The following is a 24,479-nucleotide window of genomic DNA, read 5'->3' on the forward strand; positions in this document are numbered from 1 at the left end:
CAACAGCCCCGCGCCGGCACGGAAGAGTCATGTCAAGAAAGAGGAGCGTGTAGGGCTTTTATTGCATGTTTTATCCGTTGCAGGGGCTGCTTCTATTGCTCCAGGCCGCCCGACGCGGGAAGCCAGAGAGGTGAAGGCGGCAGCTGAGCTTCCAGCCACTGGGGCTGGTTCAGTGCTTCTCCAGGGCCCGGGCAAGCAGCTCATTCAGCCGGTTCACCATGGGCCGGGGGTCTTCGCTCAGTCCGGCCGTGATCATGGCATTGTCATAGATCTGCAGGCGGAGGAGGAGGAGGAGACAGAGTTGGTCACATCATCGGCCAGGCGGCAGAGTCGAAGCGCAGCCAGAAAGCCCAGGGCCGGCCAGGGTCCTTCCTGCTCTGGAGAGGACGCACCCAGGTCCTCCTTTTTGCCCACTGGGGAAGGCAAGGAGACCTGGCCCTGTTCAGCTATCATGGCTCTTCCCAATCCCCTCGTCTTTCTGGGCCAGCAGAATCTAGCACAACTATTTCAGCTAATAATAGGAGTTTGAAAAGCTATCATTTCTTATTTTCTGCCCTTTTAATTTTTTTTTCATTCTGGAAGAAAAAGGGTTTTGTGCAGCCAGAGTGGTACACTAAGGATTAGCAGCAAATGGATGGGCGTGTGTACCCACCTACTTGACACAAGTGTGAAGGAAATGAACCTCTTCCCAATGCAAAGCAAAATCTACCTCAAAGTGAATAATTAGCAAGAAGGTGTTTACGTTTACATTCATTGGAGAAAAAGGGGTTACAAGAGAGTAAGCAGGCACACTGGGGAATAGCAATAGCACTTAAGCCTTATATACAGCTTCAGTGCTTTACAGCCCTTCACTCTGAGCAGTTTACAGAGTTAGCATATTGCACCCAACAATCCAGCTCCTTATTTTACCAACCTTGGAAGAATGGAAGGGTCAGGATCGAACTCCTGGCAGTTAGCTGAATTATTAGCCTGCCATACTGCATTCTAACCACTGTGCTATCAGGACTCCTATATGTCAAAAGGAATGTGGTTGCACCACTTGTTAAAACTGCCTCTCTGCTCTACAAAGGGGGGGAGGAAGAGGAAAAATAAAACAAGAAATTTCTCCTGTGCCTGGCCCTGTTTCAGTGGACAAAAACCCAAGAAAATTCTAATTTCCAGAAAATAAGGGATGGTAGCAACTTGCAACATCAACCAAGTTATCTCCCAGACCTAGAATGGTGCCTCCTTGATGATGCCTGAGAAAAAGTCAAGGCGGCTCAGAGCTTTACTATGTCCAGCAGTCGGTGCAACTCACCTGGTCGAGCAGCATTTGGGCCAGGTCAGGCTGGTCAATTCGTAACTGGTTGAGTTTCTTGATTAGTGTGTGTCTACGGAGGAAAGCAACTAGGTAAGAGCTGCAGGCCAAGAGGGAGAAGACCCTTCCCTAAGAGATGCCTCCCCCGGATGACTTCTTCCCCATACCCGGCATTGATCTCCAGCGTGGGTTGCAGGATTTGGGCTCGCTCTTCACTGGTCTTTGCCAGCTGCTGCATGCGCAGGAAGTGGCGGGCAGCACCCATCTCCAGCACTGTGATCATGGCTGGATGTGAATCCAGACGTGGCGTTACCTGTAGGCAACAACACCTTTGGACATGCTCTGCACTCCAGAAACTGCCAAGGTCACGCAAATAACTTTCTTCCCTCAGCCTGCTGACTCTAGGCAGACTCATTCGTCTCCTTGCCATTGTGGCATTTCACATGCTGCTGCTGCTGCAGAAGTAACTGATCACGATCACCAACAGAAATGTCCATTAAGCCCAGGCTTCAGCGATCTGAAATGGGGAGGGAGCTCAAGCAGGACTCGACAGTAAGATTCCATCTGCAAGGAGTGCTTGAAGCAGCTTGGGAAAGAGGATGGCTGCTATGGGTGTGCAGCAAGCGTGGCAATGGGGCGTGCGGGGCTGTCCAGGCATACTAGGCACAAGAGCCAGGCTTAACCCACTCCTTCTCCACCCTCTTCATCCCATGGTGGGTATGTACTATGGGAAACGCAGCTGTAGTCCCTAGGCTCCCTAGGATGACGCAGCCCCAGGGGCTCTACGGCTCCCCTCCACTTCACCCACTGAGCATGGCCTCCCTCATCACTTCACCTTGACAGCGGCGACCCGTGAGCCGAGGGCATTCCTCATCCAGGCCAGGAGATCCTCTGCCGCTTGAGAGCTCAGGCGATTTTCAGCTGCAATGGGAGGATGAAAGTAGCATTTCGATCCTTGGTCTTTCCACAAGTAACTGATAGAAACTCTTCCTTACTCTCTACACACACCCCTCAAAATCACAGGCTGACTGACAGCATAATAGTGTATTTTCTTCACCAGAGCATAAGGCAATCGTTTCTGGCCAAGGCAGGCCCCATTGGTCAGAAATGATCCAGTTAGGCACCTACCTGAGTGACTTTCCTCAAACTTCTCCTCCTTATAGTGGTCAACAGCGATATCTGTCTCTACTGAGATCAGTTTCTTCTTGTCAAACTCTCGTAGATGCAGAAGAGTCAGCTCGTCAAACTGCTTATAGCAGAACAGCACCTGATGGCCCAGAGAGGGGAGGTGTACTGTCATTTAGTTTAGATTATATATATAATCCCTTGGAAAATTCCCAACCACCGAGCATGGCTAAATCTCCAGCAATCTTTAAATCCCATTCCTACAATCCCCGGCAAGTTCGTAGAAATATAGCGTCATCTCAACAGATGGTGAAAGGAAGCCTGAGCAACTGTGAGTGAAATATAGTACTCTGAGCTCTTCTCCCATCCTGTGTGTGTGTGGGGGGGGGGGGGGGAGGGACAGAGCACCCTGTGGAATGAAGTTGATGCAACAACAGCACCATATTCTGCTCCAGGTGGGAAATGTCACAAACCAAGCATCAACACCGCTGCATCCTCCCCAGAACCCCCCCTTGCTTTTCTTAGCCTCTAAATCTCTTTGCTTACCTCAACGTTTTTCTTCTTTGTTGCTTCGTAGTATGGAGAGTGCTCAGCCAAGTTGCGGGTGGGAGCACACAGATAATAGATATTTCTACTGCCAGCTGGCATACGGCTGGCGTATTCTGGGAGGCTGGTTAATTGGCCTGGAGGTAGCACCGAGGACTCATAGCGCAACAGCTTTGCTACTTCCTCCTAGGAGGAAAGTTTTGTCAGTCATGAGGAAGAAGAAGGCAGGTGTGCTTGCCCACCCTTCACAACGAGCCCCAATTGGTCTTTCTTATGTAGGACCTTATTATCAAAGGAAAGGAATCACGACAGAGGATGTAGGAGCCTCTTTGGTCACTCCCAGTACCTTGGCTTCCTGCTCAGCCAGCGTGATAATTCCCTCGCGGATAAACAGCCCGTAGTCCTCAAAGAATGTGGCATATTTCTCAGGGTCCTTCTTACTCTGGTCAATGAAGAACTTGATCAGCCTCTGTTGCAAAACCTCTCTGAGCTTTCTACACAAGAGGATCAGACAATAATGCATCAATTAGTAACAGAAGAAATAGAACAAGACTTTCTGCAAAGTCAAAACTGGCAGTAAATGCAAGGCATTACTTCTCCACAACTCATCCAAACCATCCCAGGCAACCAGGATCTCAGGCTGCAACGGAGGGAGAGGTCCACAAGTCAGCCAAATTGTTAAGTGACATATAGTATGTCCGAGTATGTCTGGGTACTCTTTTGAAATCTGACAGCCCTCTTCTGTACTTGCTTAAACGATAAAATGTCAAACAAACAGACTCCCAGATAAGCAGAAACTACTACCGTTTTTATATCAAGCATGCTAGGGCACCACCTTCAAAAACATTCGGTCTTCCGAACGCAGCCATGACACAGCAAGTTCCAGAAAAGCCGCAAGTCACTGCCCGAGGCCATTTGAACCAAGCTTCTTCCTCACCTGACAAGGACGCTCTCTTGAAGCAGTTCTCGGCTGAGATTTAAGGGGATATCCTCACTGTCCACAACCCCTGCAAGGAGGTAAATAGAGAGATAGGTTGTGTCTTGCGATCAATCCTGCCAATCTCCAGCCTCTTCCTCCTAAATAGGGCTCTTCTGACTACCTTTCAGGAAACGTAACCATTTGGGTAGAATCTCCGTAGCCTTGGTCAGGATCAGGACCTTGCGAGTGTAGAGGGCAACACCAGAGCCTTGCTCCTGGCTCACATCAAACATGGAAGGTTTCTAAGAAGTTTTGAAAGAAATGGAAGAACAGATGGAAATCAGCATTGCAGTGCAAAAACCATCCTCCTGAGGTGAGGTGACATCTTGTTACAATCTCCTCACATGTCAGTTTTAGAGGCTACTCATCCTTCCCACTCACCAACCCTGGCACATAAAATATGCTGCGGATGCTGAGAGGTGCATCGGTCTTGTAATGCAGAGTGTAGCGAGGCTCATCATATGCGTGGGCAATAAAGTGGTAGAACTCTGTGTGCTGCCAATCTCCAACCTCCTTGGGATCCATCATCCAAAGGGCCTGATTGGAGAGAAGACATCCTTGGTTGAAGCTAACCATGTGCCCAAAGCAGAAACACCAATGAAGGAGAAAAGGGCAAGTTTCCTTGAACATAGCAGTATTTTGCAGATGGAGCTGGTAGTAATATCAACCCCAAAATCCAAATAATCATAGGGAACAATTAAGTGTTTCTATACTACATGGGTGACAGGGTAGAAAAGGCCAGCTGGCATTTCCTCCACAGAAGTGTTCTAGAAGATGCCATAGGTTTGTGGGACACCTGCTTGCTAAAATGCCACTGAGCTCGAGGCCAGCTTCAAAGGCCACCCAGTATCCGCTGTACCTGCAGTGTGTTGACACGCTGCCCATTCAGATAGAGGGGAAAGCTGATGAAGTTGCTATACTTTTTGATGATGTCTAGAAAAGGAAAAAGATGGATTGAAAACTCTGCCAACTCCGTTTGCTCCCCCAGAAGGGATCTTCATCCATCCAATATGTAACTGGCACTAATCACAGGCAGCTACTATACAGATGGGGCACAACTGAAGAAGAAATTCAAAACTGCAATGTGGGACATATTGCTTAACGAAGTTTTTTCCTGAACTAATTCAATTCTAAACCCACTCTAAATGTTGCAATTAAGCTACCAAGCCTTTCATGGCTGGGCACCATCTCCGAAAATATTCCATCCAGTCATGTTCAGAAGCATTACTCGGAAGGCCTGCAAAACACTCCCGCAGAGGCTAACCAGGGCTACGCTGAAGGAATTGGCAAATTTAAAAAACCCAGATCCTATCAAATGGCAAGGGGTTACACACAAGACATTTTGAAGGCATTCTGCCAACTATTCTACGACTATTATTTCTTAGTACACCAAGCTAAGAAGGGCGTTTTCCCCCAAACTTGCCCTATATGAAAGTATTTTACGAAGAGTTATGCCACTAATCCTTCCGCTCTAGCAAGAACTCTTTGGATTAGATGTGGCTCAGTGACCAGGATTTTGGCAGAAGACAGCTTCCCCCAACATTTGGAGACCAAAGCTGGGACCTTATCGATTCAAAACAAGTTGGGACAGGCCACCCAGCTCTGCTTCTTCCCCAAAGTCCATTGGTCTGAGAGACATGGCACTGGCGTCTATTCATAGATAAGAAAGTGAGCTAGCTCCCTTCTGCCATTACTCACCTTTAACTCGCTCCTCACTGGCAAACTCATTGCAATCTTCCTTTATATGGAGAATGATTTTAGTTCCAACCTGAACTCCAGAAGCTTCTGAAATTTCGAACGTCCCAGAACTAGAGTTAGAAAATCAAATCAGAGGAAAGAAGCAAACTACAACCGAATATGAGCCCACGGACTAAGTGCTATCCTACAAGCAGTAATCAGGGCATAGCTGACTCTCATCCTAACACAAACATTGCAAGACCAGGTCTCCCTGGTGAAAAGTAATAGCGCCCATTAGCTGAGCACAATTTCTGCAGAAGTATCAGAAATGCCTTGCAAAGAATAGGGCTTCCTTTCTAAACTGAAGTCTTCATTCTGGGATTCCAACTCAGGGAGGCAGATAGAATCCAAAGCCCCTCAATTTTCCAACAAAGCTTAGAATACTTCATGCAGCCTTTTAACCATTCAGCTGCAGCATCCCAGCCCAGCCTCTGCCACATCCTTACCCGTCTGAACGCCAGCAATATCCAAAGCTATCTGGCTCTGCTGACTTGGAGAAAACTTCCACTTGATTAGCCACCATAAATACTGAATAGAAGCCCACTCCAAATTGGCCAATAATCTTACTGCTGGCCTCTGCTTGGCTCTTCAGTGTATCCAGAAAGGCCTGTAGATACAATATAGACAGGCTAAGGGCATGAAGCAGGACCCAGCTGCTCTGCCTCACCTTGCTATCACCTCTGTTTGCAAAGAATCAAAGGCCACTTGGATGCTACCTGAGCATTCTTCCCCCCAAACCTTTATTGGAATATCATTACAGAAAATGGCAGTCTGTGTATTTTATAAATAAAAATGACAAGGTACACAAATATGCAAAGCTACACCAAGATTACAGGGCCCCCCCCTCTTCACCTTACCTTGGAGCCAGATCTTGCAATGGTCCCTAAATTGGACAGAAGTTCTTCATAGTTCATCCCAATGCCAGTGTCCTGCAAGCAACAAAAAAGGAGCCCCTCGCATATCCAGCACTGCGCTTTGGGATGTGTGGGAAGAAACAGGCTCCTTCTCTGCCCCCCACCCACCCTTTCCACATAAGTTACAAGGATCAGATTAACTCACAGCTCTGCTTCTAATGTTTTGCTCTGACAGCTGTGATGTAAAAACTAGTGCAGGAAAGAGAGAAGCAAATCTTCCTTCCCAAAGCATAAAACCCATGTTGTCACTTAAACTCAAAACTTAGCGTAGCTGCAGTACTAAAGTATAAACACTTTCCCTTCTGGGAAAACTTTCATTCCAATTCCTTTCCCGGTTTCTTTCTGGGACAAGCAAGACTAGATTCTCCTGGAATCAACCTCACTGCCCTCTACTTGCCAAGCAACTTTCAGCTAACCCTTGAAGACAAGAGAACCCACTGAATAGCAAGAGGAACTAAAAGGTCCTCCTACCTGGATGGCAACCAGGCCCTTTTCACTGTCTGTCTCCAGATCAATCCTGAGTTCTGGCAAGACTTTTCCTTCAGAGACCAGTTTGTGGCGCAGCTTCTCCAGAGCATCGCTACTGTTGGAGATCAGCTCCCGGATGAACACCTGTCAAGGAATCAAAGATCAGCTGAGCTCTGCAGAGCGAGGGGACGTCTTAAGGCTTCGCCCTGGAAGGCTTACCTCCTGCTCAGAGTAGAGGGAGTGGGCCACAATATCCAAAAGCTTCTGCGTTTCGGCCTGGAACTCGTGTTTCGAGGCGGAACCTGCTAAAACAAGCTCGAGGGTCGGAAGGAGGGCTCGTGGGTGCTAATCAGCAGGAGTGCGGAAGGCGTTGCCTACCGGCAGTTTGGGATAACCAAACGTCTGCAAGAAACAACCGACCACCAAGGAGCCTTCAAGGGGAAGAGGAGCTGCCTCCTCACGAGGAGAATTCGCCCGGCCCGGCGGGAGACTCACCTGGGACTCTCTCGGGCCTACTAAGCGACCGGGGGGGCGGCGGCGGCGGCGGCGTCTCTTTGTCATCCTGAGTGGCGTGGCTACTGCACGAGCGCCGCCAAGACCAACTGAGCAGGCCGGGGGCGGGCGGCGGCCTTGCCCCACAGAGCAGCCCAGTCGGCGCTCGGCAGGCGCGGGTACTCTGCTCACGGCCGCCGCGGAGGAGGACCGGCAGGGCGGCAGGGCGGCGGCGACAGCGACCCAACAGCAGCCGCAGCAGCGGCGGCGGCGGCGACAACAGCCCCCTCAGCCCCATGGCCACGGCACGAGCGCGGCCGCTTCCGGCGCTGTCCGAGACGTCACACCCGGCGAGGGCGCGCCGGTGACGTCACGGCCGCAGAGGGCGGGCCCGTCCGGCGCCGCGGCCTCTGGGCGCGTGCAGAGCGCGGTGCGGCCGATGGCGGGTCCGGAGGCGGAGGCGGAGTTCCACCCGCTCAAGGCCCGAGAGGCGCCGGCCTCGCCGAGGGGGAGCGGGGCTCGGGACGCCGAGAAGGCGGCGGGCGGCGGCGCCCAGCCCAGGCGTCTCTCAAAGTGGCGCACCGCGGCCTTCTTCCTCTCGCTCTACCTTTGCCTCGGCGTGGCCTTCGCTTTCTCCTTCGTCATCCCCTGCCCGGTCAGGCCCGTCTCGCAGACGACCTGGAGCAGGGCCTACGACGACGCCGGTGAGGGCGGGCGGGCGGGCGGGCGGCGGGGCGCTGGAGGCCGCGCGAGGGAGGCCCGGGCTGAATCGCTCTCGCTCTCGCAGCGGCCTACGCCTTCCTGGCCGCGGGGGACGCCGACGGGGACCGAGTGCAAGACGTGCTCGTGGCCTTCCTGGCCGGGCCCGGCAGCCGGAGCGACAGCGGAGCCGATGAGGGCTCTTGCTTCGGAGCAGGTAAGAAGGGAGGGGAGGGGGGCGGCGATGGGGGCGCGGCGGGCGCGGTTGGGGTAACCGATCCGCTCCTCCCTGTCCGCAGGCTTCGCCACCCCCTGCGCCTTCCTGGCGGCGCATTCGGGCACCAACGGCACCACGCTGTGGAAAAGGCCGGTGGCCCAGGAGCTGCTCCTGACGGACTGCTCGGTGGAGCATGGCGGCTCTCCGGCCTGCCTCATCGTCGGGAATCCGGCTTCCCTCGCGCTCCTCGACCTGGAAACGGGTACCTTCCCCTTGAGCCAGGCGCCTCGGGAAGATGGGTCCGTTTTGGGTTAAAGAGACACCCAGAAGGAAAGGATCTGAAAGCGCAAATGCCCTGGCATGTGTCCTGGGTGCCTTCGCCTTCTTGCCCTAGGAGGGCAAAGCAGCACTTGGTCCTTCAAGGTCCTGCTGAAAGGTTTTTCAGCCCATCTTTGAAAAAGATGTTCAGGAGCATACCTGACAAAGCTCTTGGGCTTCTGGTTGGACACCTGTATGTGGGGAGTGGGTGACATGGGAACTCCCAGTTGTGATGGTGTGAATGCCAGAGTTTAGATGGGTCAAAATGGTGCTATATGTGAGGTCACAGGTTGCGGTAGACTTATTCAGTGATTACGGCAACTGAAACGAACGCTAAAGGATGAATTCCAGAATCAAAAATCACCATGTTGGAAAGGTTGGCATACCTGCAAGGCTTCATAAGCAGCACTACCTCCTCTGGTTTCTTCCTAGGCCAGACTCGGTGGAATGGGTCAGTCGATTTTGGGACGAACTCTACAGTCTTGAGTCCCTTACTGAAGATTCCTGATATTGACAAAGATGGTGTGCCTGATTTCTTGGTCTTTGCTGCCACAGGAGAGAAGGTAAGAATTGCTGAAGCAGTAGGGTCCTCCCTGCCTACTGCAGGCGAATTGGCTACATTCACAGCAGTATGGAGACCCAGAGTCTAAAAAAATGTGCTGCATCGCTTCTGCACCACAGCAATCAAAATTAGGTGGATGATGATCTGTGTTATAAACTAATGAGCCCTTTGTTTGCCTTCTCTGTGATTTCATACGGTCTTCCACTAAGCCACCATGCATTCCTGTACCGGTCTTATTTCTACCCCTTCTTTTAGGGTCATAAACTTTAACATAGAAACTTTTTGCTTTAGTATCTTCCAGCTTTTCCAAGCATTTGACACTGGTGCTCTTCCGAATCTTAAGAATCCTAGGCAGCAGGATCCTGAAATACAGTTGTTGGGAGCCTCTGATATAGCAGGGAGCTCTTGCCATCTTGTTTCAGCCTCAGGATTTCCCAACTGCTTAGGGGGCTGTGGTGGCAGAGTGGTTAGAATGCAGTACTGCAGGCTATTACTGCTGGCTGCCTGCAGTTCAGATGTCACCAGGCTCAAGCTTGACTCAGCCTTCCATCCTTCTGAGGTCGATAAAGTGAGGACCCAGATTGCTGGGGGCAATAGGCTGACTCTAAACCGCTTAGAGAGGGCTGTAAAGTGGTCTATAAGTGCTATTGCTATTGTTAACATGAACAAGGACGATCTAGTCCCGCTTTTTAAGGCTCCGTGCTTTTGAAGATAGCATGAATGCCAAGGTGCTGCTTAGGCTGAATTATCATGGCTCCAATTTTCTCTGCAGATTAAGAGCTTCTTCTATTCAGGGACATTTGGCACGCAAATGAAATTCCACGGAACCCTGCATTTGCCAGGACTGATTGGGCACCTCTTGCACGTCACCAAGAGCGGAGCCCACTACATCCTGTTCTACACAGGTGGGTCCTGTACTTCCAGGGGTGGGGAAGAAGGGCAGCTGGACATTCTGCCCTTCAGCCTGATTTATGTGCACCTTCCTTTCCCGCTTCAGCAAAGGCTGTTTTTGCCTACTCTCTGAAGGAGCTCTATCGCATGGCTGTCGGCCCAGCAAGCCCAGCCCTAGCCACCCTGAAGGAAGATGCGGGTTGGGAGAAGGCGATTCCTCACAAGGCTCGAGAGGTGCCCCTAGCCAGGTACTTGCTGGAATCCCTCCTGCCCCAAGACCTGCGGAAGACCTTTGGCTCCTCCATTTTCTCTGCTGGCTTCAGCCCCTTTACTGATGGGAAGCAGAGGGGCCTGACCTGCTGCCATGCAAAGCAGAGGCTTGTAAGTGGCTGCAGCGCCAAGGTTTGGCCTGCACTGCTGCCCTGAAGGCTTGGAGGAAGAGGTGCACGGCCTCCGGCAAGAGGTAACAAGAGTTTTTTATTTGTTAGCTCTGGAGAAATTCAGTACGTGACGAAGATGTCAGAGAAACCCGGGAGCCATATTTTGGTTGCAAGATCGGCTATGTTGGAGCTGGTGAATGGACAGCGGCTGAGTTCATTGTGGGTTGTTGGTGTGCCACACATCCTGAGGTAATGCCAGTGTTAGGAATGTTGGGTGTGCAACAGGGCTTTGCGTAAATGCTTAGTTGCAGGGACTCAGGACGTTGCTACCTGTTTCTGGAATTCCCTGGATAAGCCACCTCTAGACAGGATGGGTGGCACGCAGGTCAGATCAGATGAATGAATGAATTAACATTAAGCAAGCTGAACCTGGGAAAGGGAAAGAAGGATGAAAAGCCAGAGATGCCACCAGTTGAACATCATCTCATGTCCTGATTGCAGGGAGCCCGTCCTCGGAGCCTTTGGTCCCGATGAGATTGCCGTGGCCATTGAAAGCAGAGTCTCGCATGACACAAAAAAGGTTTGCACGTGGCCCTGCGGGTGGGTGGGGTGCAGACCCAGTTCCTTTGGTTTCTTTGGAAGCGCCAATTGTACACTTGTATCCACTCGAGCAAAGGGAGCTGGAGATTTGTTGTTGCCTTGAAAATACACACACATACACACACAAACAAACAGGCTTTGTCTTTCTCCCTTTTTCTCTTGTCAGTGCCAAATCCACCAAGATTTTCTGCCATGTTTATTACATATTTGACATTAAGCATCACTTAAAATACGCAAACATATGATTGGATTTGATGGTGTTTGAGCTAGACTTCCAAAAAGGTCACCAAAATAAATGAGCCACGGTTGCAATATTCCAAAAGTTTGAGCTTGAGATGCGGATGATTACATTTCTTATATCACAAGAATTGGGTGGCGGCTGATGATCTACCAGCTGATTCCAAATTAGTCCAAAGTGCTTTATATGCCCAGAGGAATAAAATGCGTAACTAAGAACTCCCTGGGCTCCTAAGGCACCTGGATCTTTTTCTAGTTCCATGTTAGTTAAAAGAGCTTTTTATTCACCAGACTTTCTGTCTGTCACTGACGCCCAGTAGAGCCTGGTGATAGAAACACACATCTGCTCTAAGTTATTAGAAAGATGTATAGAAAAGTAGCGAGGGGCGGTGATCCCTTGTGCTCGCCCAGCCCTGCTCTCAGATGTCAGCCTGGTCCTTGGGCTAAAAAATGGTGGTTGAGAAGGGGGATTACAGCCTGGAGCCCAGCTGGCCTTTCAACTCACTGTTTACTCTGTAGGTTACAATTGTGGAGGGCAGCTCTGGCGCCATCAAGTGGGAAGTGGAGCTGCTGTCGGAAGTGCAGAGTCCCAAGCCAGCCACTCTTGCAACTGTTGATCGCAGATCCCTCTTCCTCTTTTGGGGCCTGTACCAGGACGAAAGAAATGGAACTGTGAGTAGGGAATGGTCCGTAGTGGATGGGAAAGAAGTGGGGCTGCCCACGATGTGCCTTGCGGAACAGCAGCCCGGCACTGGGAGGAGTGGAGGAAGGCCTTCCCAGCTCCATGCCTGTTGGGCTTTTGGGTTCAGTTCCCCCCAGAAAGCTCTGGGGAGAATTTGTACAGGTAGTGCTCAAGTTTTGGTTGAATGTCGTGGTTATTAAGCAAGACACCCACATAACCGCCTCACTCAACGACCACCCTCCCAGTTCCTCTTTTTAGTCATTAAGTAACCATCAAGCAGTGCTTTAGGGTGGGGGAGGCCTTGGGAAGTCTGGCATCTACCGGCAGGTAGAAACCTCCAGTCAGTTAAAGGTCTTGGTAGGCCAGACCCATCGACCTGCCCTGCCCCCACTCTCCCTTTCGCACGCAGCTAGAAAGGTAGCAAAAAAAGAGGCTGGTGCCTGGGAAGATTGCCTTCACTAGCTTCTCAGTTGCGCCTCACACCGGCTGGGTGCACCTGTGGGCAGGGGAAGAGAAAGGTAAGTGGATCCGGATGTGGCAGGGCAGAGGGAAGGCCCAGGCCTCTCGGGTGGCAGAGCAGGGGAATTGCAGCTCTTCCGTGAGCATAAAGGCCAGCGTGCTGCCGTGGCCAAATTTTGATCATGTGATCACAGGGCTGCAAAGGTGAGAATGTCGGGCAGGGTTCACAGGTGGACGAAAAGTTGACTCCCTATAGTGAAGAGTAGAGTCCATCTGTAGCGGGTTGCAGCAAATGGAGTAATTAGGTGGCCTTTGTTGGGGGGAGGGTCTTCGTCCAAGGGTCACAGAGCATAGCAGCTCCTGGGGATACGTAGACCAGCCTGGCTGTTCCTTGTGGAGCCCTGGCCCTCTCACTCTTCTCCTCCAGGGATCTTGGCACGGAAGTCGGCAGCAGCGGCTGTACCTTTTCCATCCCTCCCTGCCCACCGTCCTCTTAGAGCTGAGCAACAGTACCGACCCCATAGTGGCCTTTGAAGGTGAGTGGATGCTCTAGCTGTTTGCCACATTGCCTGGCCATTGGGGGCTCCTGCTACACTTTTCCTTTTGGTTCTAGGGTTGCTTTTTGAGCGAAGCCGCCATGCCTGTTATGTGCTGCTGGCAGGCCCCCAGGTTGGCAGCTCCCCTGGGAGAGTGGTCCTCTCAAAACGGAAACTGAAGGAAGATATTTTCAGCAGCCATGTTATCTGGCTCAATCAGATGCCCCAAGATACAGACCAGAATGTCCGGGACTATTTCCACCGAATGAAATTCCGTACCTTTGAGTGGGGAGTATAATCCCAAAGGCTTTCAGACCTGAAGCTAGCCAGGGAGAAGGTAAACTGCACTCAGCTCCTGGAACAGTTTGGCCCCCGCTAGGACTTGGATCCCGTTCCCTGGATTGTGCATAGAGGCACTAGATTAAACAGCACCGGGGGGGGGGGGGGGGGGGCGGAGAGACACGTTGTGCCTCCTCTCTGGCCACCAGAGGCATCCGTGTCCTGGAATGGAGGGAAATCCTGGAGATGGATCTCCCCGTGGAGCTTCGTACCCTCACCACCCTCCAGACCTTCTGCACAGCCCTTAGAACCTGGCTATCCCGTCAGGCCTGGGGCTAAAGATTGTAACCCGCCCGAATGGTACGAATGTTGCGTTTTAATCATGTATTGTCTTATATGTAAAAGTCTGTCTCCCCCCCCCCTTCCCTTTGATTGTGAGCCGCCCTGAGTCCCCCCAGGGAAAAGGGCGGCATACAAATAAATAAACTAAAAAAACTAACTGAGGTGGGGGGGGGGTTCCTAACAGATGTTGCGTGCCTGGCCATCTGGCTCCTCTTAGTCGTCCTTCCCCTGGAGCAGTGGACTGTGTGGCTCGGTGGTATAACTGTGTCAGCCCTGGAAGTGCCTTGAGGGCCCTCTCAGAGTTGTAGCTGGCGTGGATCCTATGAGCTCCCCAAAGAATCTGCCGAGCAACTCCATCGGCTTTGGCTACCTCTGCTGCCAACGCAATGCCCCTGGGCTGTCTGATCTGCGGCTCACGTGGCTCCAAGCCAGGTCCTGGAGCATCCAACTCTCCTGCCTCCTTGTTTTCTTGCTGTGGCCGAGCCTCAGGGGTGGCTTTTTCTTTTTCTGTCACAATTCAAAGATGGACATGCTTTGCAGAGCTGGAGCTCATTTATCTGGCCTGCCCCAGATAATCTCAATTTCAATAAATTCAGCTTTGGCCACAACGTTTGAAATGTGATTTGTGCCTCTCCCAGTACCTATAAGAGCTAGGAAGAGCCCAGCAGCACCACAGTAGGAATGGGGACCAACTGTATTTCCTGATTGGGGGGGGGGGGGGAATGTGCAGCATGTTTCCGTGTGATGCCTAGCAAGGCTGGTTAGGGCTGAGCAGAAGGGAAGGCTTGCTATGGCATCCCATATAGATGCAGATCCAGGAGGTCGAGGCAGCCACTGTGTGAGGCTTTTGAGGAAGCCGTCGAGGCTCCTGTCATTCCCAGTTCTGAGGACCTGGCAGGAGGGGAAGGGGGCTCTCCCTTTAGAGGTCTTTCCTGTCTCTTCTCTGTCAGACATGTGGTAAATTTACCCTTGGTAAATTGTATGCCTTTTTGGGAGAGACTCCACGATAGCCAGGTGGGTCCTCAGGATCTTTGCCCACAAAGGAAGCCCCCCCCCCCCCCCCAGCACTGCCTTTTGCTCTGACCTGCTCTGTGATGCTGCTGGTTGCATGAGGTACTCTTGCTTTCGTAGTTTTCGGGGACCTTTGACTTATTTCACCCCCAGCATAATCTTTCCTGGCGATGAAGCAGCTTAAGCATTCCCAGCTTCCTTCTTGGCCTGTGCTCTTGATCCATTTCCCTGCCTCTCGTGGCTTCAGGCTAAAACTAACCACTCATGGTTATTTACTAGGGAAGGCTGTTTGTTTGACATAGTTAATCATGTCAGCAAATAGAGCTGTTACCAGCCAAGTAACTCTAATGCATGTCTGTAGAAATTCCCCTTCCCTGCTTGAAGCCAGCTTAGCTGAAAGGCCTCTGCTAGGGGAAAACCCCAGACTCACCGCTGTAATTTAACTCGCTTTGCCTCCATCTAGCCTTCTCCTTGCTACTTGCAAGTGCTCTTTGGGCTTAAGTTGGGCAAAGGCGGTTAATGTAGCCGACATCTCTATCCTGAGAAATCTGACTCAGTTTCCCCAAAATATGCAGCTAGCTTCAAAGCTGCAGCTTAAGAGCTGGAGAGAGACTTTCGTGTGTTACTTGTATTTTTCTAAAGGGAAATGTTCTCACATTGGGTTTTTGTTGGTTTATAAATTCAGGTTTTGCCATAATGGCCAGTTCTGCTTCTTTTTGGCAGATTCCTGCTGAAGATTCCAAGTGGCATAGGCCTCCTTGTAAAATTTAACCTTAGGAGGAATCCCACCCATAAGGAATACACAACTCCCAGCACTCCACCTTAATTATATTCAGCCTGGTCTCCCTGCTTAGGCAGGAGCAACAACTATGAAATTGTCCCAAATATTTCAGATGCATCCACGGAAGGTGACTGGGACGGATGTTCCTCAAAGAGGTACAGAAAATGGTCACTGCCTTGTTTCAGTATCAGACCAAGTTGCCTTTGACCTGGATAAAACCCGTAAGGGTGGCATTTGGCATCCATTTGCAAGCTGGGAAAACAGGCTGCTCGGCTAATCTGCTTAAATGCAGAGGGGAGCAGAAGGACGTGATCTCCTCCAGCTCATCCGGCCTTGCATAATGCTACGCAAATTAGCCATCAAAGCTGCACACAAACACTGGGCATGCTGCTCCTGGAAGCCGCATACCTCATGTCCACCCACTAGGTGCTCTTCACCAATGGCCAAGCAGGAGCTAGCTGGGCAGAATCTTGGCAAAATCATGTCACTGGTCACCATGAGAACAAGCAAATGAATGGAAGAGCAACACGCACTCTCCAGGCAGATGGGATGGGGGAGGAGGGTATGGCTGATGCTGGACGGTCCCTCTCCATACCCAGTGAGATGACAGCAGCCTGGGTGAACAAGGGCACTTTATTGTGGGTGGGATATTCCATGAAAGAGGCAGGAATGCCGACGGCCTTGCTCAAAGAGGGCAGAGGCTTGGCTGCACTGAAGGGTAAGCCAGCAAAGGAGGAGAATGGCCAGAGGCAACATTTTGTCCAGGGGAGTCAGAGAGGCCTACATCTTGATGCCTGCTGGGTGGGGGCAAGAGGCCTGCAGTATCCAGGGAGTGAGTGCTTTGTGGGAGAGGAAGGATTCCCTTAGCCCTGCTCCTGGGAGCCCGCCTGGCTCTCCTCTTCAGGTCTCACTTCCTGGGTGCTGGGAGCAGGCGGGCAGGCAGGACCAGTGCTGGAGTGTCGTGGCTGCTTCCTCATGAATGGGAATGCCCTGCCAGGAGGCAAAATGGATCCATCAGCCACGTATCTTGACTCACTCTCTAGGAGAACTTCCTCCAAGGTTGACCCACTCACCGCTTCTTGGTCTCTTCTGGCACAAGGGCCTCGGCAAGCAGCTTCTTGTAAAGCTCGGACTTCAGGAAGCGTGGGTAGGAGTCCTGGTGGGAGAGGGGGCTGTTTAGAGAGAGAGACCCTACAGCCCAAGAGCAGACATCATGCAACATCAGTCCTGCTCTTGCAGCTGGTTTGGCCACTCGGGCCTTGAGGCGAGTAGCACATGCGCTCGCACACACACACACACACACACACTGCTACTTCTTTCCCTGCGTATCTGGTATTTTCAGGACCTTTTTCATCAGCATGTAGATGTGCATCTCGGCATCGTCCATTACGTAGCGGTGAGGGGTCTTGATGCCCTTCAAGGTGTGTTCCATAGTCTTGCTGTCAACGTTCACCCAGCGGGTGGCACTGGGCGCTAGAAACTCCCTGAAGGAGGAACAGGAATGATGATGCAGGCGTGAAAGCAAAGCCTGAGCAAACTCTGGGCGCCAGATGAGAGCAGGGGGAGGCACAGGCACACGCAAGCCCCCAAAGCAGGGCAGGCCGGCCATCCCCTGCTCCCCAAGTGGAGCCCAACCTCAGCCCACTATCCTCCCTGCTCCAGGGGAGAAAGGCACCTACTGATAGATGGAGTCCACAGCCTCTGCAATGTGGGCCTCTTCCCCCAGGCGTAGCTCTTCACAGGCCTCCCAGAACATCAAGTTCTCAGCTGCAAGGGAGAGAAGGCCCCCAGTTGACCAAGCAGGAGCATGACGGACCCTCCCGGCGCTTTCAGCTTCTCCCTCCTCTGACCCAGCAGGGCAAGGGCTCACCGCTGAACTCTGTCTTAAGGAACTCCAGGAGTTGCTCTCGGCCCAACATGTCGCCCATCAGCTCACTGAAGCCGAAGCTCCAACGCTCCACCCGCAGCTTGGTGGGAATTGTGACCCTGCAAGGCGAAAGGACCTTGGGCAGAGCGGCTGTGCAATCTGGGGTTTCCTCCTGGCTTGAGGAGACGGCAGCAGTAGCTGGGAAAGCCATTACACACACATGCAATCTGTGTGCCAGTTGTACCCGTTCCTTGACCGGAAAGCCTTGCTCACTGTCAGTCAACTGCCACATGATCTTCAAGGGCAGCCCCTTGTGGAGATTAGAGCTGCTGCAGAATTCTTGCAAAGTTTTGGGTACTTTCAGCTCAACTAAGTTATGCTATCGAGGTGCACCACTTCCCAGTTTCTTTCCTAGCGTAATTCAAGGTGCTGGTCATCAGCCTACATGGCACAAGGCCAGGCTATCTGCAGAACTGCTGCTCCCTAAGGATGATACCTGCCTGCACCCCCCCGCCCCAGGTCAGACCATGGGCACACTCCCAACAGCCACCATCCAACTGCAGAGTCCCCAGGGCTACAACCTTTTTATTCTGATGCCTGCAGAAAGAGCTGGCTCTGAACAGCTTTCCAGGAAATTAGAAGGAGGGACTGCTGGTTCTCAAGGGGCAGGTGTTCCACAACACAGGGGCACTGTGGAAAAGGCACTCTTCCTAGGCCGAACCAGATGGCAGCATTTGAGGAAGGGACAGTGCCCACTGTCTGACTTGGGGGACGGGCAGGTATCCTTAGGGAGCATTTTTCTTACATGTTTATTGGAACATTTTACCCTTGTGAGCAGCCCAAAGCTTGTGTCTCACAAAATGGGTGGCATGTAAACATCATCAATCAATAAAAAGAGCTGAGCACCAATAGCAAAGCACTTGGGAAAGCTGGGCACAGCAATCTCTTACCGGGGAGCATTCATGGCCCAATATGTGATGTCACCAGTGATCCAGGGATTGCTTGGGAGGCAGCCAGAGATAATGGGGTCGTGGGACATATACTGCTCATTGAACTTGAGGTATCTGCAAAAGACAGCGGGGGTCCCTCTCACAGCTCCAAATGATAAGAGAGCACAAGCAGCAGCCAACGTGCCCCCGTCAGAGATAACTTCCCAAAGCTGAGAAAAAGTTGGAGCAGGACATACAGAGACGCTCAGAAATAAACTCAGTTGTTTGGTATTCTTCATTGGTGCCGCTCACCGGGGGGGGGGGGGGAGAGGGGCAGAGCACCTGTTGCTAAAACTCTTGAGAACAAGGTTGAAATTGGGGCTCTCCACTCACCCTTGCAGGCAAAGGGAGGACTTGACACGCATCCTGCCCAGGGCAGCACAGTAATAACGGATCTGCAACCAAGGAGAGAGAAGGACAAAGAACTTGTGCCACCGACTGCCAACTTCCATCGCCGCACCCAGGTGGGAAGGAGCCCTCAGAAAGGCCGCCTTGAACACTCTGTGTGCATGTGTCTATGCGGGTACAGACGCTTTCAATGTTTGAACGCCTCCTATCGAGAGCCACTTGCCTGTTCTTTCCCGCCTCCTTTCCCGTGAGAGTGCAGGAGGAGGTCAGGCCTGCCCTAGAGCAAACCTCTCTTGTTCCCCCTCGGGTCCTCCAACCTCCGCCTTTCACCTACTGCCACAAACACGCACGCACACGCACACACTCACCTGCTGTTTGTAGTAGTCCATGTTCTTCAATGAAAGAAAAAAGAGTGAAACTCATTAGCCACACCAGCTGGAATCTCCCTTGCAGCCATCCACAATTTTTGTCCATTGCTTGTACTGATCCAGCCCCCCCTCCCCCCCCCCACTTGTTTGCTGCTCAGAAAACCCGAGTCTTCTCTGCTACTTCTAAACCACCATTTGGAAATCCTTGGAGTCCCTAACCGGCCCACATCGTTTCCCGCCTTTCTCTTGAAACTCCATTTTATAAGTTGGTGTTGAGTTAGTAATGCGCGGGGGGGGGGGGGGGGGCCTCATATAGCTCACAAACAAGAGTGCAGACCTCAGAGGTCCGGAGGAAGGATTTGGGTGCCAGAAAATCGGCAAGAACACCTGACGGCCGTGACCAGGGAGGCCTTTTACCAGGTTCGCCTGATACGTCAGTTGCATCCCTTCCTGGATCGGGATGCTCTGTGCACAGTCACTCATGCCCTCGTCCTTTCTCGCCTGGACTACTGTAACGCTCTCTACATGGAGCTGCCCTTGAAGAGCACTCAGAGGTTTCAACTGGTCCAGAATGCGGCTGCGCGGGTTATCATGGGGGCACCTAGGTGTTCCCATGTTACACCCCTTTTAGGCAGCCTGCACTGGTTGCTGGTTGTCTTCCGGGTGCGATTCAAGGTACTAATTATTTCTTCTTTTTTTTTTCATTTTATTAAACATTTATAGGCCGCCCTTTTCCCTGAGGGGACTCAGGGCGGCTTACAATAATAATAATTATGACCTTTAAAGCGCTCCGTGGCTTAGGCCCAGGGTACCTGCGAGACCACCTACTGCCACCGGTAGCCTCCCACCGTCCAGTGCGATCCCACAGAGTGGGCCTCCTCAGGGTGCCCTTGGCCAGACAGTGTCGGCTAGCGACCCCCCCCAGGGGGAGGAGAGCCTTCTCTGTGGGGGCGCCTTCCCTCTGGAATGAGCTGCCCCCCCACCCCGGAGCTTCGTATAATCCCCGACCTCCAATCCTTCCGACGCGCCCTAAAAAGTTGGCTTTTCCAGCAAGCCAGCCTGGCCTGAACAAAACAAAATAAATTATTGATCATTGTTAATTTTAATTCGAATTTTTTTTAAAAAAAATATGTTATTGTCAATTCTTATTGGGTTTGTTTGGGATATTCTATTTAATTTTTTTTAAACTTTTGTATTATGTGTTTCTTTTAATGTTGTACGCCGCCCTGAGTCCTTGGGAGAAGGGCGGCATATAAATCCAATAAACCAAACCAAACCAAGGTAGGAGGGATCACAAGCCCACAAAGAAGGAGCAAGGACCTCAAAAGAATCTCACCACCACAGCCTTTGGCACCGAGGCTGAGGAGGCAGCCACAATTCAGGAGACAATAGTATCCCATTAAGGGGAACCAATCAAGGACTGGAACCACAAGCCAGGGTGTCTCTCTCCCCTCCCTTCCCAGAAGGCTAGAAAGGTCTGCTCAGTCGCTCTCCAGCTGCCCCAGCAAGGGGGCCCTTTACACACACACACACACACACACACACACACACACACCACTTACCAGATGCGTAGGCGTGAGGGAGAGGCTCCTTAGCTCTGGCCTCTGACCCTTCACATCCAAGACTGCCCCCTGTAGGTGAAGCAGAAGAAAGGCTGGCCATTCTCTTGCCCAGAGGACCCTTCCTGGGACCCCACCACCACCCAGTCTGCAATTCTGCAACTCACTCCCAGGGGCAGACTGGTTACTCCTGAAGAGGGACAGAAGCTGCATCATTTGATCCCTAACTTAATGGTTGGGCAATGTCCCCATCCCACATTCAGGCTAGAGGCAGAAGGCAGCCGTCATCTGTCCCAGGCAAAGGGAAGCTTTGTGGGCAACGGAGAAATGCATGGTGTGTAAATGAGCCACGGAAGGTTCATTTCCAGTCACAGTTTACGGAAGGCTCTTCAGCAGTTGAGAGGTAGCAGCACCAACTATTTTGCTGCAAGTGCTGGGCTCTCAGAAGATAAGCCAAGAAGACCAGGGCAAATCCTGAGCACTCTTTCCCTGGTGCCCTGGCTCAGGGGTAGGTGCACCCAGCCCTCCCCTCCTCCCACTCACCAAGGGCCTGTTGACCAGCCAATAGGCCTGTTCTTGGCACTCAATGACAATCCGGTCAGCCCTCCTCCGCTGTTTAGCTGCCCTGTGGGAAAGCGAGGGTCACATCAGGGCTGCGGCCTCCCTGCTCCCCACTCCCAAAGGGGCAGACCTTGTTCCTGCAAGCTCACCGGAGCTGCTCCCGGGCCTGCATCACCACGAAGTCCCAAATGTGACTGATCCTCTTGCACAGTTGCTTATAGTCCTCCTACAGAAGATGGCCCACCCCGTCCCACAAGAGGGTCAGTGCTCTCCCTACAGCTCTGGAGAGAAAGGGGAGGAAAGGGGCTCCATGCGCCCGGAGGAAGGAGAGGGGCTGCCCGGGGATCTCCTTCGTTCGGCCCGCCAACCAGTCACACTTCCTAGTCCTCGGGAGCTTACCTTCTCCAGCTCATGGAGTTCACCTTGCTTGCGGATATTCCTCTTTGCCAAATAGATGGCTGAAATAGGAAAGCATGACCTCAGGCACACCACAGCTGAAGGGGGCCCCAAAGGCTCACCTGGCCACCGGGGATAAAACCACTGCCGTACTCACCATAATCAAGGTCGGTGGCCAGCCACTGGGTGCTCATCCAGAAATAGGGGGTCTGTAGGCCACAGAGGGAGAGGTTGGGTTCAGCTGCCCTGGGGCAGAGGCAGGGGGCCTCTCTCTGCTGGACAGTTAGCCAAGCCCTTCTCCGCGCCCCCCCCCCCGCCCCCGCCCAAGGCTTTTGGAGGAAAGATCCTTCCAAACCATCCACCCATCCATCTCTTTTAGTGGCACAGCTGAGAAGTCAGCCAATTCCATGCCGGGTCTCAGAGGGGTTCGGATTCACTCTAACTACCTGGAACCTGTAGGGAGTCTCATCCTTTCGCAAGACCAGAGTGCGAGGATCCTTCAGAGAATAGATGTAGCCATGCTTTACAAGAAGGTTTCCCAGATGCAAGGATTCTAGCGGAGGGAAAGGGATGGATGGAGGGGGGGGCGGGTGAAAGTGCAGCTGGGCAGCCTTTCCAGGCCACCAAGATTCCAGCAGAGAAAAGCCACCTTCCTCCCTGGGCCAGCTGGGGTTTGTGTTTGCCTCTAGCTAAGCTTTCCCAGCCGCAGAGGGCAAAAGTAATGGGGGGGGGGGGGGAGGCCTGCCAGTTCCCCACAGCCTAGTCCAGGCAACTCACCTTCCTCCCAGATGTTGTATTTCTGGATGAGCCACTCCACGATGTCATTTCCTAGAAAGGAGAGGGGGCCTGGCTGGAGAGCACTGGGGCAGCAAGGAATCCACTGCCAGAGGGCACCCCAGGGGCGGAAGAGCCTCAGGAGGACGACACCACCCAGACCTCCAGAAGAGAAGCCCCTTCCCCAACAGGCCTTTCTCCCCGTGGTCTTGCAGGAGCCTCCGCCTCCCGGCTGCTTTCGCCTCGGGAACCGCCCGAGAGGGAGCCGCGGGACCCTCTAGGGCTTAGCGAGCGCCTCGGGCGGGCCGTTCTGCGGTCTCAGCCCGGGGAGCAGAGCGGCACCCACCGGTCACGGCGTGCGGAATGATGCTGAGCAGCAGCCGCTGATTCCGCACCGGGACGCCCAGATCCGGGTCTTGCATGCCGACCACGACGCGTTCCATCTACGGGGGAGGCATCCACAGCGGCTCAGCGGCCGGCCCGGGGACGACAGCGGCCCGCCCCCCCCCCCACCCTATCCCACCTTGGCGAGGCACGACAGCTGGCGGCGTGGGGCGCCTCCCGGGCGGAGCGCGCTGATGGTCATGGAGCCGGGCGGGCGGGCGAGCGACGGCTGCAGGCGGCCACACGGGCGCTTAATGGCTTCTGCAAGCGGCGGGCCCTCCTGGCGCCGCGACGAGCCTCTGTGCTGCCATCTGTCTGCCGGCCGGGCGGCCGGGCGGCCACTCCCAGGAGCACGAGGGCCTCTCTGCGCACGGCCAAAGCGCCAGTTCCAGCCGACAGACGCGCGCGCTCTGCGGCGGCTCCCAGCTGGTGGCCGGTGCCAGGCAGGCTCCGTAGGGGCTGCCGGCAGGAGGCCGAAAGAGGGGGAGGTGGGCGGCTGCGCGGGCCGGCCTCCCCGGGCGCTTCCCCCGCCCCCCTCCCGCCCGGCACAGAGACACACAGGGAGACGCGCGGCGGGGCTGGCGGGCTCTTTATTGAGGCGCTCCGAAGAGCGCAGAGGCGGCCATGTGCGACGCTAGGGCGGCCGAGCCAAGCGGGAACGGGTGAGCCTCTTGAGGGGGCCGGAGCGCTTGGTCTTGAGCGCGAAGCCGCGGAGCGGAGGCCGTGGCGTGCAGGAAGAGCTGGGCCCCGAGCCGGGCTCTCCCGCGGCCGGCGAAGGAAGGCGGGCGGGACTTCTGGCCGAGCGCCTGCAGCCGGGGGAGCCGCAGAGGCAGGTGCAGTTCCAGCTTTTCACCTCCCAGAACTGGTCGCCGTAGTCGAATCTGCAAGGGGAGCGGAGGTAGAGGCTGTCCCTGCCACGCCTGCCCGCCCGCGCGCACACGCCCACCGGCCGGACCTCGCCCGGACAGCTGGGAAGCCGCGCCCGGCCAGGGAGAGCAACTAGGGAACCTCCGCAAAGCAACCTCGCTCCCCCCAACCTTCAAGGCAGGAGCCAAAGGCGGGCATTTCGCAGGCAGAATTGCACGTTCTCCAGACCAGGCCTCATCTTTAAGCCCCCCACCCCCCGCTTTTCCCCCGAAGCCTGCAGGGAGGAGGGACACCCCTCCCCTTAATATCTTCTGTAACTCTACAGAACTTGTAGACAGAATAGAAGGAGAGGCTGTTGGTATCTATGGTCCCTTAGCAACAAACCTAGAATTGCTAGTGCCATTCCAATTGCTCAGGAACATGTATGTATTTTAATAAAGCAGATCAGTCAGAAAGTTAATTCCTTAGTTAATCAGCTGTCAAATGGGAGCTTTTTGCATGGTCAGCCATAAGGTGTGTCCCTGGGTGGGCTTAGGGTCAAAGCATCCACTGCTCTCCACTGGGGTTGCCCAACAGCAACTGGATCTGGACCAGGGTCACCTACCCGAGTTCTTCACCAGCTTGGATGGCTCGTGTGCTGAAAAAGGCAATGCCAGGGATCTCGTATCCCAGAGCAACTTGCAGGGCCACCAAGTTGGGTTGACACGAATGATTTAGGAAGCGCCCCACATTGCCATAATAGCGCCCATCAAGGCAGCATTGTTGCCCATCCTGCAAGACACAAGCTCAGAGCTACTCTGGCATTGACCCCTTC

General features: G+C 53.3%; 3 protein-coding genes across 5 annotated transcripts; 1 reads left to right on the forward strand and 2 right to left on the reverse strand.

Moving 5' to 3' along the window:
* Positions 1–43: 43 nt before the first annotated feature.
* Positions 44–7,904, reverse strand: TRAP1 (TNF receptor associated protein 1). 2 transcript variants are annotated; one of them, XM_032230479.1, is made up of 17 exons: positions 7,562–7,904; positions 7,286–7,371; positions 7,070–7,210; positions 6,542–6,613; positions 6,131–6,291; positions 5,646–5,755; positions 4,807–4,880; positions 4,329–4,484; positions 4,069–4,189; positions 3,906–3,975; positions 3,315–3,462; positions 2,969–3,154; positions 2,426–2,564; positions 2,133–2,218; positions 1,465–1,610; positions 1,298–1,370; positions 44–271 (listed from the first exon to the last, which is right to left on the reverse strand). In XM_032230479.1, exons 1-17 carry the CDS (start codon positions 7,854–7,856, stop codon positions 170–172), a joined length of 2,166 nt encoding a protein of 721 aa, XP_032086370.1. In that variant the 5' UTR covers positions 7,857–7,904; the 3' UTR covers positions 44–169. The 2 variants fall into 2 exon arrangements, with proteins under 2 accessions (XP_032086370.1, XP_032086371.1); XM_032230480.1 differs by having other exon boundaries at positions 7,286–7,368; positions 7,562–7,903.
* A 13-nt stretch (positions 7,905–7,917) lies between these two features.
* On the forward strand, positions 7,918–14,365 carry FAM234A (family with sequence similarity 234 member A). The gene is made up of 12 exons (XM_032230486.1): positions 7,918–8,262; positions 8,346–8,474; positions 8,557–8,736; positions 9,225–9,355; positions 10,127–10,259; positions 10,352–10,493; positions 10,734–10,874; positions 11,127–11,205; positions 11,982–12,134; positions 13,031–13,139; positions 13,217–13,476; positions 13,945–14,365. The coding sequence occupies exons 1-11, from the start codon at positions 7,998–8,000 to the stop codon at positions 13,435–13,437; spliced, it is 1,683 nt and encodes a 560-aa protein (XP_032086377.1). The 5' UTR covers positions 7,918–7,997; the 3' UTR covers positions 13,438–13,476; positions 13,945–14,365.
* A 78-nt stretch (positions 14,366–14,443) lies between these two features.
* RGS11 (regulator of G protein signaling 11) lies at positions 14,444–24,403 on the reverse strand. Of its 2 annotated transcripts, none has more exons than XM_032230487.1 (17): positions 22,938–23,300; positions 22,761–22,857; positions 22,418–22,468; positions 22,087–22,193; positions 21,798–21,849; positions 21,644–21,702; positions 21,394–21,470; positions 21,227–21,308; positions 20,687–20,755; positions 19,125–19,148; positions 18,742–18,803; positions 18,370–18,483; positions 17,423–17,538; positions 17,232–17,319; positions 16,898–17,036; positions 16,626–16,708; positions 14,444–16,542 (listed from the first exon to the last, which is right to left on the reverse strand). In XM_032230487.1, exons 1-17 carry the CDS (start codon positions 22,998–23,000, stop codon positions 16,416–16,418), a joined length of 1,410 nt encoding a protein of 469 aa, XP_032086378.1. In that variant the 5' UTR covers positions 23,001–23,300; the 3' UTR covers positions 14,444–16,415. The 2 variants fall into 2 exon arrangements, with proteins under 2 accessions (XP_032086378.1, XP_032086379.1); XM_032230488.1 differs by lacking the exon at positions 14,444–16,542 and adding an exon at positions 24,270–24,403 and having other exon boundaries at positions 16,622–16,708; positions 22,938–23,679.
* Between the last annotated feature and the right edge of the window lie 76 nt (positions 24,404–24,479).

Source organism: Thamnophis elegans, chromosome 14, assembly GCF_009769535.1.
Source record: "Thamnophis elegans isolate rThaEle1 chromosome 14, rThaEle1.pri, whole genome shotgun sequence".
NCBI lineage: Eukaryota > Metazoa > Chordata > Lepidosauria > Squamata > Colubridae > Thamnophis > Thamnophis elegans.

Bases quoted from the DNA above. Each gene is read 5' to 3' on its own strand.
- TRAP1 (XM_032230479.1), bottom strand. From the start codon at position 7,856: ATGGGGCTGAGGGGGCTGTTGTCGCCGCCGCCGCCGCTGCTGCGGCTG. The intron at 3,463-3,905 runs GTGAGGAAGAAG...CCTCTTGTGTAG, and splicing joins CAAGAGAGCGTCCTTGTCAG to AAAGCTCAGAGAGGTTTTGC. The intron at 3,155-3,314 runs GTACTGGGAGTG...CTTTCCTCCTAG, and splicing joins TGGCTGAGCAGGAAGCCAAG to GAGGAAGTAGCAAAGCTGTT.
- FAM234A (XM_032230486.1), top strand. From the start codon at position 7,998: ATGGCGGGTCCGGAGGCGGAGGCGGAGTTCCACCCGCTCAAGGCCCGA. The intron at 8,475-8,556 runs GTAAGAAGGGAG...CCCTGTCCGCAG, and splicing joins GGGCTCTTGCTTCGGAGCAG to GCTTCGCCACCCCCTGCGCC. The intron at 11,206-11,981 runs GTTTGCACGTGG...TTTACTCTGTAG, and splicing joins TCTCGCATGACACAAAAAAG to GTTACAATTGTGGAGGGCAG.
- RGS11 (XM_032230487.1), bottom strand. From the start codon at position 23,000: ATGACCATCAGCGCGCTCCGCCCGGGAGGCGCCCCACGCCGCCAGCTG. The intron at 22,858-22,937 runs GTGGGATAGGGT...CCTCCCCCGTAG, and splicing joins AGCTGTCGTGCCTCGCCAAG to ATGGAACGCGTCGTGGTCGG. The intron at 21,471-21,643 runs GTAAGCTCCCGA...CATCTTCTGTAG, and splicing joins AACTCCATGAGCTGGAGAAG to GAGGACTATAAGCAACTGTG.